This window comes from Rhineura floridana, chromosome 4 (assembly GCF_030035675.1).
Source record: "Rhineura floridana isolate rRhiFlo1 chromosome 4, rRhiFlo1.hap2, whole genome shotgun sequence".
NCBI classification, from domain to species: Eukaryota; Metazoa; Chordata; class Lepidosauria; order Squamata; family Rhineuridae; genus Rhineura; species Rhineura floridana.
Window position 1 is genome coordinate 22741618 of NC_084483.1, and position 15170 is coordinate 22756787.

Consider the following 15170-nt stretch of genomic DNA (forward strand, 5'->3'; position numbering starts at 1 on the left):
GCTGGAGCAGGTCCAGTTGTCTTTTCCTACCTCCCTCTCTCCCAAAATCCTTTCCCATCCAGTTAAAGTTCTGTAGGACCACATTTGTACTTGAAAGTCATCTGAAACAAGTGAGTCTTCCATGCCCGTTCAAAGAAAGAGCCATTCATATACCCCCAGGAGGGTGTTCTATAATCGTGGGGCTGTATAGTTTTTTTTACTATATCCATAATATGAATCAATGAATTGGCAATAGGTTGGTTCAGATGTTAATGCCAAACCATGGCTTAGCTTTTCAAGAATGAGCCTTCAAGAAGCCTCCCTTCCCTCCCACCACCTGACACATAGTGATGAAACATACGACCAGTTGTGATTTGGAAGGCAAGCACAAGTTATTATTTGCTGGTTTGGGCAAAAGGGCAAACTATGGTTTGCCTCAAACCTAGAAAGGGGGAGGGAATCGGCATGCATGAATGGAGGAGAGCGCAGCACAGGCATGGAACACTAAGCGATTAGGTTTGACCCATAGCTGTTGAATAACAATATTTAGATACTTTGGTAGAGAAGCCAACTTTTGTATTATTGTTGTTGCCTCTTGTATTTGAATGATGCAGTGATTCTTAAAGGGTTTGGCTTGGAGCCTCACTTTTTGCTCCATGAATGGTAGCTCCTTCTGTTCACAGAAGGAGAGTTGCATTCACAGAAATAGTCTTTTTGTGAGGGCCACTCTCCTTTCACGAATGGAGTGAAACATTAGAAGCCAGGCCTCATCCGCTTGTGCAAATATACACGCTTGTTCAGAACATTATGGAACAACTCCATTTTAAGAAGCATGTTCAGCCTGTGCTCTCCTTTCCATTTTTTTGTAGGAACTTATAAAGATCATGAGCGCATTGGATGTCATCTCTGTGGCAGTGTGGGGTACTGTGAACCCCATGATACTGAACACTGCTGCCCTTGTCGCTGGCACTCCTCTGAGCAAGATCGGCAGGCCAGCACAGTGGAGGAGGGCATTAGAAAGTAGGTGTGCTTCCATATGAGTTGCCCTGAATTGCTTGAGAAAACCATATCAGTTCTCCATGGCCATCTGTGCAGTCACACTTGTGGGTTCTGTGCCTATGCAGAGCCTCATTTTGGAACTTTCTAGAGTTTGGCTAGTATTTTAGCAAGAGCCTCCCCACCGCTCCATTCCACTCAGTGTACCTGCTCATGGGCAGGTGACTCCTCCCATCCGCTCAGCTCCTTTTCAGCCTTCACAGTGGCAGTACCGTAAAGGGATTTTCTCAGTGCTGCTGTTTTTCTGTCAGCCTCATTAGGTTGAACACGGTCTTGTCTTTCATTATTGGATGAGTTTCAGTTGGTGCAGCTTGAGGAAGTGGACAAGGTGCTTGGAATGGTGTGGGCGACCACGTCTGCTCTAGATCCTTGTCCATCTTGGCTGGTCAAGGCTAGCAGGACTAGTACCACCGGCTGGGCCAAGGAAGTGATAAATGCCTCCTTGAGTGAGGGAGTAGTCCCTAGTAGCCTCAAGGAGGCAGTAGTGAGACCTCTTTTGAAGAAACCTTCCTTAGACCCAGATAACTTGAACAATTATAGACCGGTGGCAAATATCCCCTTTTGGGGCAAGGTTCTGGAGCGGGTGGTTGCCAATCAGCTCCAGGTGCTCTTGGATGAGACCGATTATCTGGATTATCTGGATCCATTTCAATCCGGTTTTAGGCCTGGTTTTGGCACTGAAACAGCCTTGGTCGCCCTGTACGATGACCTCTGTCGGGAGAGGGACAGAGGGAGTGTGACTCTGTTGATTCTCCTTGATCTCTCAGCGGCGTTTGATACCATCGACCATGGTATCCTTCTGGGGAGACTCGCGGAGTTGGGAGTTGGAGGCACTGCTTGGCAGTAGTTCCGCTCCTACTTGGCGGATCGTCGCCAGAAGGTAGTACTTGGGGAACATTGTTCGACACCTTGGACTCTCCATTGTGGAGTCCCTCAGGGGTCGATTTTGTCCCCCATGCTTTTTAACATCTACATGCAGCCTCTGGGTGCCGTCATCAGGAGTTTTGGAGTGCGTTGCCACCAGTACGCTGATGACACGCAGCTCTATTTCTCCTTTTCATCTTCTACAGGTGAGTCTGTGGATGTGTTGAATCACTGCCTGACCGCGATAATGGACTGGATGAGAGCTAATAAACTCAGACTCAATCCAGACAAGACTGAGACACTGTTGGTGAATGCCTTCCCTGCCCAGATGGTGGATGTTTACCCTGTTCTAGATGGGGTTACACTCCCCTTGAAGGAACAGGTTCGTAGTCTTGGGGTTCTTTTCGATCCTTCCTTGTCTCTTGAGGCGCAAGTGGCCACGGTGGCAAAGAATGCGTTCTACCACCTTCGGTTGGTAGCCCAGCTACGCCCCTATCTGGACAGGGATGACCTCGCCTCAGTTGTTCATGCTCTGGTAACTTCTAGGCTGGATTACTGTAATGTGCTCTACGTAGGGCTGCCCTTGAAGACAGTTCGGAAGCTTCAGCTAGTGCAAAACGCAGCAGCCAGACTGCTGACGAGGACCAGCCGGTCAGCACATATAACACCTGTTCTGGCCCATTTGCACTGGCTACCTATTTGTTTCCGAGCCAGATTCAAGGTGCTGGTTTTGACCTATAAAGCCTTACACGGCGTGGGACCGCAATATCTTGTGGAACGCCTCTCCCGCTATGAACCGACCCGGTCACTTCGCTCAGCATCTAAGGCCCTCCTCCGGGTACCAACCCATCGAGAAGCCCGGAGGACAGTTACTCGATCTAGGGCCTTTTCTGTAGTGGCCCCCGAACTGTGGAACAGCCTCCCCGAAGAAGTACGCCTGGCGCCTACGCTTCTATCTTTTCGGCGCCAGGTTAAGACCTGGCTATGCTCCCAGGCATTTTAAGCGTTTATGTTATAATTTTATATTTTTATTTTTTATTTTTTATTTTGTTGCTGCTTGTGTTTATTGTTTGTTGTCTGATTTTATTGTTGATATTTTGTATTTTAACTTTTTTGTACACCGCCCAGAGAGCCACTCGCTATGGGCGGTCTATAAATGAAACAAACAAACAAATAAATAAATAAATAAATACCTCTTATTTGTTCATTTATTTTATGTCTTGGTGTTTTATCAGTTCTGCCTCACTGCACCCCTCCTGCACTTTTGCATTGAGCTTATGGCTCTGAGGCCACCTCCTTTTCACACTGTTCACGTTTCTAAAATATGCATTTTATTTGCAGGAAAGCTAAAGCATGTGAAGGCTTCCCGTTTCCTGAGGTAATTAAACAGTGTTTTAAAAAAAGAAGAATCAGTTCATATAATCTTCTTAAATCAAAAACCTTCTTTTCCTTTTTCTCTTTCCCCACCAAGGTTATCCAAGAGTATCTTATCAGCAAAGATCGACCGTTGAAGTTAAATGGGTGCCAAAGGCCAAATTTATTGTCCTTTCAGGTACAGAACTGGATACTGGATTTTGCTGGCCAAATGTTTGTAATGTATCCGTATTCAGTCCACTTAACAATTATGTGTAGTAGTTGCCATTTTGTCATTGGGAAAGAATCTTCATGGAACTTCAATGTATGTGCCTCTTTAGAAAATAATAGACGCACAAATAATATTAGGACAGAATATGCATTTTTAAATAATATCCTTCAATTGTGTCTGTATCTGACCACTCAAATTAAGGAGAAACTGAAGCAGTTTTAGAGAATAAACATTCTTGCTGAATTCCAATGCAGTTCAGCCAAAGTCAAGCACTTTTAAGTCCCATTGAATGTAGGCTTAACTTAAGTTCAGTCCACTAGAGTCACTGGGACTTAAAGAAGTGCTACATTTTGGCTTAATCATATGCTTTATAGTTATTGAGACAAAAGATGAGCTTACATATATATCTCAAATTTGTTCATCTCATTGGTAAAACTAAGGTTGTTCTTTGACTTTACCACCTGAGATGGCTTGAGACATTTTGTTACCTGAGGCAAAGAATCCAATAAGTGCTCCCATGGTGATAAAAATATAGTAATAAATTAAATAATGGATAGGTTGTTGCCTTTTAATGATACCTCCATATCTGGTGCTTGAGGCAAATTTGGGCTTATCATTACTCTCGGTGGTAGAGCCACTACTACTGCCAAGGACACTGTCTCAGAATTATTTTCCTCATCCGATACTTTAAAAGTGTTCTTCAGATATCCATCCTAAGGGGACAGCTTATATCTTAATGTCCTTCCATCTCCTGAGTAAGTGTGCCTCTGTTGTATGGTCAGAACTGTCTTCAGATAAAACAGTATAAAAAATAGCAAGTGCTGTGGCTTAGGATGAGATGGGATAAAAGATGTCCACTTGCTGTTATATTTCAAGAGGTGATCTGTTCTATCACACACACAAAATGAGCATTACTCCTCTAGTCTATGTTGTTGGTTAGTATTGCTGTGCCAGTATCCTGAGCTTCAAGTACAAAACACTTGAAATTACTTGTTGTACTGGTATATATGTTCAAATGGATGTTATCGGGGTCAATGGAAAAATTGAGTCAGAGAATGTTGGATTTTAAAGGGGAACCTTATTTTCAAAACTAAAAACCTGAGAGCCTGTATGGTGTAGCTATGATAGAGGTATATACAATTGTGCATGATGTGAGAAAGTGGATGGAGAAAAGTTCTTCTCCCTCTCTCATAACACTAGCACTCAGGGACATCCAATGAAGCTCAGGGTTGGAAGATTCAGAAAGTACACTGCACATAATTAAACTCTGGAATTCACTTCCACAAGATGCAGTGATGCCCATTAACTTGGATGGCTTTAAAAGAGGATTAGACAAATTCAGGGAGGATAAGGCTATCGGTGACTACTAGCCACGATGCTGTGTTCTGCCCTCACTGTCAATGGGGAGAGTGCTGTTGCGCTCAGGTACTGCTTGCAGGTTTCCCACGGGCATCTGGTTGGCCACAGTGAGAACAGAGTCCTGGACTAGGTGGGCCACTGGCCTGATCCTGCAGACGCTTCTTATGTTCTTAGTAGTTATGGTTTTTTAGCTTAAATTTGGTTATGCTGATATTTATATGTATTGTTTTTAATTTTGTTGTACGTCGCCTAGAGTGTCCCTAACCCGGACAGATAGGCGACTGAAAAATAAAATTTATTATATTAAGTACCAGACTAAAATGGGGGACATCCAGGCTCAAATCGCCCACTCAGCCATAAAGCTACCTGTATGACCTGGGGCTAGTTACTCTTTTTTCAGCCTAACCTATCTCACAGCGGTGTTTTGAGCTTAAGGGTGGGGAGCTGTAAGTGACCCTGAGCTCCTTGGAGGAAGGGCAGGGTAAAAATGTAATAAATAAATAATAAAGTTGAGAAAATGTTAGTCTTTGAGGGCTTCCTATTCTTGCTCTTGTCACAAGACTGCTGCGTCCTCAATTTGCAACTAAGCCATCACTTGAGTGTTGTTTTGGTTTGGCTGTTCTACCATTTCGAATGGACAGTTCATGACATTTCAAAATGAAATATATTGATCCTCAAAACAGAATCTGGTGCTAATGGCAAGTGAACAGTTTACTATATGTCACCTTAAAGCTTTTCTCAAATAATATGAGATTTTAGAACTCACACACTTGAAATTTTTCTCACACTAACAGAAATTTGCTTTTGAGAAAATGGACTGGACCAAACATTATGCTTGTGAGAAACTATGTGTCCTCCTGACACACTATGACATGAACAGAAGGAAGTCTGGCTATACCGACCCACAGCAGCTGCAGGCACTACGGTAATCTAATTAGTTGTTAGAATTCTCACCCCGTCTCCCTTACATCAGTAGCTGGAGAAAATTTGTACCCCTCGTAATGGAAGCGCAAAATACTTTTTTTTTTAAACACAGCACCTTTATACAAAGTTTTAAGTCAGTCCTGTATTTCTGATGTTGGTGATTGTGCAAGTGAATTCTGTACAAAAAGCATTTTCTGTTCCAGTTGACAAGTCTCTCTCTCCCTCCCTCCCTCCCTCTCTCTCTCTCTCTGTCTCTCTCTCTCAAAAGCAGTTTGTAATATGACAACTGGTCAGTTTTTCAAAGGCCAAAATTTCCACTGTGCTCATGCAAGTGTGAGGATGCGCATCACTTGAATCTTGGCCTGTATTGCCGATTATTTTCTAAAGAGACTCATACATTGCCTGTTATTGAATGATGATTTAAAGTGGTCCCCTCCAGTGTTCCCAGCAGCAGCAGGATCCCAAACCAGGAAGTGCAACTGCCAAGTACCTCAAGGAAGAAACACTTCCTGTTGGGTGGGGGAGAGGGTTAAAGCCTCCATCAGTGTTTTGATAGCTGCTTAAATCCATACTGACCCTGCTTGGCCATGTGGACTAACACCAGTCAACATCTTGAATGACTTAGTGCTTTGATCTATACTGCTGATTAACGGCACAGCACAGCACTGTCTGGAAGCGCCCTAAGTGGCATCCTGCCTGCTCAGCATGCGGAGAGTATCTGTAAGTGATCCTACAAGAGCAAGTCTTAAGTCATAAACACTTTAGGAGGAAGGGCAAGATATAAATGTAATAATAAATAAATAAAAATAAACACAGGATACTGTTAAGGTGTTGGACTACAACCTTGGGAGACCAGCATTCGAATCCCCACAGAGCCATGAAGCTCATTGGGTGACCTTGGGCCAGTCACTGCGTGTCAGCCTCAGAGGGAGGCAATGGTAAACCCCCTCTGAATACCTCTTACCATGAAAACCCTATTCATAGGTCGCCCATACGTCGGAATTGACTTGAAGGCAGTCCATTTCATTTTTCACTGCACACAATTATTTCATTACAGTCCCTTTCACATGGGTATACATGCATGCCAAGTGTATGGAAACCGTGTTTCCATGATGCTCTTCCCCAGGCTGCAGCAGATGGGTGAAACTGCTACCATTTGTCTGGGGCTGATCAGGCAGGAAGACCCACAGGATAGGCTTTGCCCACATTGTTGTGGTATTCTCACACATACTGCAGCCATATGGGACTGTACCATGGAGAGAATTAGCCCTCATGTGGTGGTTTTTAATTTAATTTTATTCCATTCTCATACTTCCCGAAGACCTAATTAGCTAGCTATTCTGATGTTTTCTTAAATAAGCCCAGGATTCATAGGACATTTGACTTTTTTTTCCTTTCATTTTTAGCTTCTCAAATTCTGAATTTTATGCAAACATTTTTTCCTTGAATATTTTTCTGTTTCAGCTTTTTATTTTAAAATTCTTTATGCTTTTTTAATCTTTGTTTCACAGGATAGTCAAGACGCGGACTAAAAATGGAATCCTTTGCTTTGAAATAGAGTGGCAAAAACCAGGTTGGTGCTGTTTGTTCTGCATTCTCCAGGCTGATCATGCAATGCGATTTACAATACAGGGGCAAGAAATCTTTTGAGAGAGAAAGATGGACATGTTGTGATAGGAAACTAACAAAATCTAAATATTAAAAATGGCTCTGGGTGTCTGGTTCATATAAGCCAAAATTGGATGCTTAGATCTTTGCGCCTCAAGAAGCTGATGTTCTGTCAAGTAGACACACATCACATTTTGGCTTTGTCCCTTTTTTGTCACAGAAGAGCCATTGCTCAGCAGGAGAGCATCAGCTTTTCATGCAGAAGGTCCCAGGTTCAATCCCCAGCATCTCCAAGTAGGGTTGGGAAAAGTCCCTGTCTGAAACCACAGGAGAACAACTGCCAGTCAGTGTAGACCATACTGAGCTAGATGGACCAATGGTCTGACTCAGTATAGGGCTGCGTCATTTGTTCATATTGATAACTGGAGAGAGCAACTTTTAAAATAAGTCTCCTTTTCTCCTTCCCCACTGCCAGTGGCATGAGCTCTGTCCAATGTAATATGACACAGGACTAGCTTAAACTGCTTTACTTTATGCTGCAGGCATATAAATAACATGTTTAAATAAATAAAAATAAAGTACTGTTTTATTTTTAGACATGCTGGAATTTTTTCTGCAGCAGTTTGTTTATAAAAGTTATAGACCACTTTTTCACTGCCAAAGTGCCCCCAAAGCAATTTACAACAAAAGTTTTTTAAAAGTAGCAATGAAGCAAAAAAAAAATCAAACTTTAATACCAGCAGCACAACAGTAATACATACAATACAATACTAAAATTCCAGAGCAAACTCAGCCAAACCCTCCAAAAGCCTGGCAGAACAGAACTATTTTTATTGGGCAATGGAAGGCCACCAGTAACTTCTGTCCAGAGCTTGGAAAAGTTACTTTTTTTCGAACTACAACTCCCATGAGCCCCAGCCAGCATGGCCACTGGATTGGGCTGATGGGAGTTGTAGTTCAAAAAAGTAACTTTTCCAAGCTCTGCTTCTGTCCCAAAGTCCTACACTGCCAATGCCATTGTGTCAGGGACAGATTGCTGAAGGTCTTGGATCCACAGGATCCCAAGCCTCCATTGTTCCCATAACAAGTCCCCTCCAGGTACAATTTCCCTCCCATTCATGTTGATGGGGAGCGGGGTGGGAAGGAAAAAAGCAGGCAAAAACCCTCCCTGAAATGCACATGCACACACATTCCTTCCACCCTGACCAGAGCAGGACAGCAGGGTTTAGGAAATGGCAGCTGCTTTGCTACAGAGTCTTTCCACCTTCGGATTGCTCAGTGCATTAATAAGGACAGAATTCCCTTGTCTGTAGCCCTGGGCCTGCCAGTTTATATCTGATAGTGTGTTCCCATACTTTTGATTCATTGCTCCAGATCATTACACTACAGCAGATGATCAGCCTTCAGAACCCTTTTTAAGAACAATGGAAGAGTCATCGTTATTTCAGGCTGCATATCCAGAAGTGGTTGCCCTGTATCAAATGGAGAAGTTGGAAATTTGCAAGGGAAAAAAAGGTAAATTTGAAGCTTCAGGTTTTGTTGTTCATTAAATAGACTCTGTGTTCCTTTTCTTTTTATGAAATTGCCAATTATTTTACCGAGATGTATACAATTTAGTCACTAGAAGATTACATTGAAACTAGATTCTCAGCCAATTCTCCAGCCCTTGCTTAACTGCACTTTAAATCACAAATTGCACTGAATTGCACTGAAAGAATTGCACTGGCTGCCCATTTACTACCAGGCGAAGTTCAAGGTTCTAGTTTTGGTGTACAAAGCCCCATACAGCTTGGGACCAGGGACCTGAAAGACCACCTTATCCCTTAGATACCAAGTCGATCACTGCGCTCTGCAGGTGAGGGCCTCCTGCAGATACCATCTTATGAGGAGGTCTGTTCCGCACAACATAGGAAACAGACCTTTAGTGTGGCAGCACCTACCCTTTGGAATTTCCTCCCCTTAAATGTTAGATAGGCGCCATCTCTGTTATCTTTTTGGCCCCTACTGAATATCCTCTTTCAACAAGTCTTTTAAGTTGAGACCTTATCCCAGTTTGCATCTGTGTTGGAATTGCTTTTTAATATGTTTTTAACCCTTTTTTAAAAGATGTTTTTAAAGCTTTTAAAAAAATGTTTTTAAAGATGTTTTGTTTTAATATATTTTAAAGTCTGTTTTTATGGTTTTAAGTGTTTGTAGTGCTTTTGTTTGCCACCCTGGGCTCCTACTTGGGGGAAGGGCGGGATATAAATCAAATAATAAATAAATAAATAAATAAATAAAATGGTTTCTTTTAACTTCATCACAAAGTACAAAGCCTTCTTTTTACAAGGTAACTTTGTTTTGGCTTGTTATTTTAGGTAAGAAGAATAAATATAAAGAGAGAGAATGCTTAGCTGGGGACAGCGAAGTTGCAGGTCTTCTTTCTCGGTTGAACCTACAATCTGATGGGGCAGCCTTTCCCAACAAAGACTCTGAGCCTGAGTTTAAAACCGTTTCTGATTTTCAAACAGTTCCAGAAAAAGGCTCTACATTTCAGGGTCTCTCTGTAAATGCAAATTTTTCGACTGCAGTCATGCTGAGTCAAAAGCCGCCATCATCCTCACTCATGACTACTTCACGAAAGACAGAGTATAATTGCAATCCCGGTCATTCTCCGAGCTCACAAGTAGAATTAACTAAACAACTTGCAAACTCTTATGCATCTTCTGCAATTGCTGATCTGCACTTGAGTGGCATTGACTGGGAAGGAACATCTTTCAACTCATCTCCAATGCATGCTAATGTTACTTGTTATTCAGAATCTGAGTCAGACGCATGTAGTAATTCTGCAAATCAACACTCTCTACTGCGCTGTAAAACAGCAATCCTTTTCCCGTGTTTGAATTCTGTGCAGTATGATCCAGATCCACTGAGCAGTGAGGACTGCTCTGTTTCAGAGAGTGACTTTCATCAAGGTCAAAATTATTTATCTTTAAAAGAACACGTAATTCTAAAGCCTTCTTCTTTGAACAAAGCTTCAAATATGGTTCTTTTAAATGCTTTGCAAATGGTAGAACAAATCAAGGGAACTTCTAGCCCCAAGGGAAAATTTCCATCTCCTTCAGCTCAGCTAAATGGCAGCGCTCAGCAAGTTGCAAATGTGTTATCAGAAAAATATCCATGGGAACCCAGCTTGCCAAACCATAAAGAAGTGCTGAAAAGCTCTGAAAACCCAGTCCAGGCATCAGATAACCTCACTAGTTCAGGCACTTCAGTATCAGTGGGCCTGTGCACTGGAACACAAGAACCAATTTGCTTGGAAAATAAGCCACTGATGTTGTCTGTCCAGTCAAAAATGGTCCTAGATAGCTGTTGGATGCGAAAAAATCCCTTGCCAGCCACTCAGGAAAGCTCACTGAAGAAGAGTGTGTGCCAAAATAGTTATTCTAGTGAAGACAGTGATGGTGAGAGTATGGAAGATAGGAGGAAGGGTCACAGAGGTTCCAAGTGGCAAAGGAAGTGTAACCTGGTCCATCTGAAGGACAACTGGAGGGACAAAAGGAGCAGCAACAAATCAGCGACTGAAATTCATCTGGAAGTACCTACTCTTAAAGCACCAGGCATTGGTTTCCCAGCAGAAGAGCCTCCTATTGTGCACATTCACAATTCTCCAAGACCCACAGAATATGAACTTAGTGGATCCTATGCTCATCTTCAGGCAAAGGGAAGTGATTCTGACACATGGGCCGATAGTCCCCTGCCTCTGTCCGAAAGGCTAAAACTAAGACTGCAGAAATAGTGCATTTATTTCATTATGCTGGGCATTTCTTAAACGACATTCTCCTTTTCCATCACTTTAGTAGGCTGTATAAGTAAAAGCTCATGTGATCGTTTTAAGTAAAGAAACGCGGCCTTAATTGGCAAGGATGTAGTAGATCCTGAATGGGCAAGGACTAAATCCTGTCACAAAATGAAATTAACTAGATTCTTCAGGCAGCCTGAATCGCAGGGGCAAGGAACTTTTTCGGCTCCACAGGCCAGATCCTTATTGGGATCTGCCTTGAGGGCCGAATTTGGCAGGTGGGCAGGACTGGGGAGTGGGGGAAAGACTTGCAAAAGCCTCTTCCAAGTTGGAGACTTAAAAGGAAGAAGTAGGGAGACTTGAAAGAGGCTTTTACAAGTCTCTTCCCCTTTTAGTCCTCGATCTCAGGGGACTTAAAAGGAAAGCACAAGGAGAATTGGAAAAAGTTTTAAGATAGCCCCTCTGCTTCCATATGAGCAAAGGGAAGGGCAGGAGCTGTCTTAGAGCCTTTGCAAAAGCCTCTTTGAAGTAGCTCTCTTTTGCATAGGACTTTAATCTCTACTCAGTTTATGAGCAGGGATTAAATCCTGCTGCCTTGGCTGGGTGATCTTGTTCCATACTAGGAACCGATCACACAGCAAATGCAAGATTAAACCCTGTCCTCCTGCCCATCTGTTGATGTCGCTAGTGGTGCCAGCTGATGGGTGGGTGAATGTGGCATGGGGAAAATGTCCTCAGGTCAAATGAGACCCCCTGATTGTGCTGATGGTGTGTTCCTAAGAATGTCCTTTTCAATGAGAAGTACATATATCCACTGCAATGATGCCACAATGGCATGAGGTCAGGCATTAATGAAAGTAACTTGTGGGCAAGTTGCTAATATGTATCTAGGTGGCAATGCTATTGATATCTAATACTTTCACACTTATAAGTAGTACTACCTGATTGGGTTGGGTTTTTTTAGAGCTTTTCATGGACCAAATTGCAGAACACTTTAGGGGTCTGGGATCGTAGAGTGGGTCTACATACGCAGCAAGTGGTTTAATGCTATGGTGGTAGGATGGTGGGAGATACCACTCTTGAATATTGCCCCATGTAAGAAACTTCCTGCAAATAGAAAACCTACACATCAAGGAGAAAGATTCCAGCCTAGCCCTTTGCCTGCTATGTTGGTTTTCTATTTGCAGGAATTTCTTGCATAAAATGTAATCCTCCACTTGCGTTCTGAAGTGGTACTGCCCATTTTACCACCATGTTCTTCTGCATGTGTAGACCAGATGTGGTTTTATTCATTGACAATGAAGATCCCAGTTGCTGTAAAGATGCAATTTACCCTCTTCAGTAGCTGGAAGCTAGGAAAGTGTTGGAAGAAAGTAAGATGCCAGAATGTAGACAGCTATAAAGACATTCGCATCTTGGTTTCCATCCTCTGCTCGTCTGCTGACATGTCACACCAGAGCACAAACAACCCCATTTTTGCAGTGCCTTTTTTCCTTCCCCATGTTCAACAAAATTCAACTGTAGCCGGTCTTATGTATACCAACCTTTTTAGTCTCAGAGCATACTGTAGTTAAGCTGAATTTACTGCTGTCTAATATTTGTCCCTCTGGAAAGTGTATGTGAACACTTTGGTCCAGGATTTGGAAATCAAGTCAATCAGTATCAACTCCATGGATTTAGTATTACATGCTGGCATTTATATTTTCTTCATCAGTATTGTGCCTTTTCTTTTGACTTAGTGCGTGTTGGAGCCAAAAGCCTTTGAATTAAACATAAAAAAAAATAGTGGTTCACCTCCAAACATGAGGTTAAATCAAACCCTAAATTAAATCTGATTAAATTAATATTATCTGATGATGAAAATACTGTTTTCCTTTATGCTGGAGTCGTAAGTACATTTGCCAGGAAGCAAATCCGGTTGATTTCACTGTAACTTACGTTTCATATTAGCATGCTTAGGATTGTACTCTTTATCCTACACTGTGCAAACCTAACCACGTCTACTCAGAAGTAAATCCCATTGAGTCAGTAGATGGATTGCAGCTTGAGAGAAATGCCCTGAAGCCCATGAAAATCCATGGCCTTAACTATGCCTAACTACAGGAGTATGGCCTTGTAAGCAGCATGCAGTTGTAAACCTTGTGTTACAGCAGGGTGGCTAACCTGTGGCACTCCAGTTCTTGTTGGACACCAGCTTCCATCAGTTCCAGCCAGGATGGCCAATGCCATCAAATAAATCTTTTATCAAAGACAATGGTCCCAAACAGTAGTAGTCTAAATTGTGAAATGATGCACAAAAGAATTTATAGTGCAATCCTATGCATATTTGCAGGGAATAGTGTCACTATGCCCACTGGGAATCTTCTCTCCTCCCCCCACTCAAAAAAGAGCATGAGCATGTTTAAGATTACATCCTTAGTATAAGCATACATCGTGTTCCTACAGAGTTGTTACTTTTCTCTGGTGCTAGATATTGCATGACTTCTAACTTTATTGGAGTCAGATTTCTGCCTCTTGGGGAGGATCTGTAGCTCACTAGTAGAGCACATGCTTTGCATGCAAAGGTTCAATGCCTGGCATCTCCAGGTTGAGCTGGGAAAGACCACCATTTGCAATCCTGGAGAACTGCTGCCAGTCAGTGTAGACACTTCTGAGCTGTATGGGACCAATGGTCTGACTTTGTATATATTTCCATCCACACTCCCTGTGGATGGTGATCATGTCACATCTAGATGCAAATCATTGCAGACATTGAGAATATAGAGACAAAATATGTGTATGCATTGCTTCCTGCAAAGGGAGGGATGTAAAATTGGCAGAGAAGCGTGCTATTTTAACCTATAGATGGCCACAGAAATTATTTGCAGCATGTATAGGATTGCAGTCACAAAGGCTAGACACAGTATTTTGAACTTTCATTGGAAAGTCATTTAAGAACATGCTTCTCTCTTCCACTGAAGCAATGGGGGCTTAGGTGTGGCTGAGTCATATGAAGTTTATAAAGCCAGGTTGTAATAAATGAGGAGGGCTTACTGTTTCAACTGCGAGTCAACACCTGCAAAGATAATTCTTTGCCTCCTGTTTGGGATCCAGGCCCTCAGGAGAAGTATCTGGAGAAGGCCCTTGTTTTAGCTGCATTGTCTTCTGCCCGAGGTGAGGAGAAACTGACTGCTGCTCTATCCCACAGGCCAACAAACAGCAATGTGACTCTAGCAGAAGAGTCAGTATATTCCACTCTAAGTGCTGCCTTTCTAGCAAAAAGAATCTCATGAGCAGAAGCATTCGTCCTTGTGCCACTTGTGTATTTTTAATAGTCTTGCCACGCAGAATTTTGCTTGCCTTAGAATTGTGGATGTCATCCTCTGTGTCGAATCAGTATGCTAATCAGACCTGCTGTTACTCTTTGATTGTATAGTTCCAGAGTTGAAATTAAATGGACAGATGGACAAATTTTGGTTGCCTATATCTAAGTTGTGTTGGGGGTGTTGGTTTTTGCTATATTGTACATTTTGTTTTATTTTTGGTTTTGTCTTACTGGTCAGAATAGTGACAAAGTTGTGAAGAGAATTTAAGAACTGGGCAGAAGAACCATCCTCAAATCTTTTCTCTTTAAATTATGTTCATTACCTGGCTTTTATAAAAATCTTAATATAGTACAAAGCACCCTGTGCAGCTGTGAACCTGTGCAAAACCCTGAAAGCAGCTTAGTCCTCATGGTTTACACTATTCCCAAGGTCTCTTAACAGGGTACAACTTTCTCATAAAATTGTAAATCACAGGGTCCTGTAGGGGAAGATATGGCAGGGGAATGTGTTGTGTTTTAGTATGTTTTGAAGTCTGTTTTTATGATGTTTTAAAGTGTTTTAGTGCTTTTGTTTGCTGTCCTGGTCTCCTATGGGGAGAAAGGGCAGGATATAAATAAAATACATAAATAAATAATAAATTTATGGCAGTAATGTTCCCCATTGTTTCAGGGTTTTGCCATAGCCTTGAATCCTGTTTCTCCAAATTAAT

General features: G+C 42.3%; 1 protein-coding gene across 1 annotated transcript in view; it reads left to right on the forward strand.

Annotated features, from left to right (window-relative positions):
* The window catches only part of GEN1 (GEN1 Holliday junction 5' flap endonuclease), a 30237-nt gene extending 15605 nt beyond the window's left edge, over positions 1-14632 (forward strand). Inside the window, exons 8-14 of the mRNA XM_061622642.1 lie at positions 849-999; positions 3241-3277; positions 3371-3451; positions 5638-5768; positions 7279-7340; positions 8750-8890; positions 9733-14632. Coding sequence (XP_061478626.1) covers positions 849-999; positions 3241-3277; positions 3371-3451; positions 5638-5768; positions 7279-7340; positions 8750-8890; positions 9733-11153 — 2024 coding nt within the window. The 3' untranslated portion in view covers positions 11154-14632. The remainder of the gene's footprint in view (positions 1-848; positions 1000-3240; positions 3278-3370; positions 3452-5637; positions 5769-7278; positions 7341-8749; positions 8891-9732) is intronic.
* Positions 14633-15170: the final 538 nt, after the last annotated feature.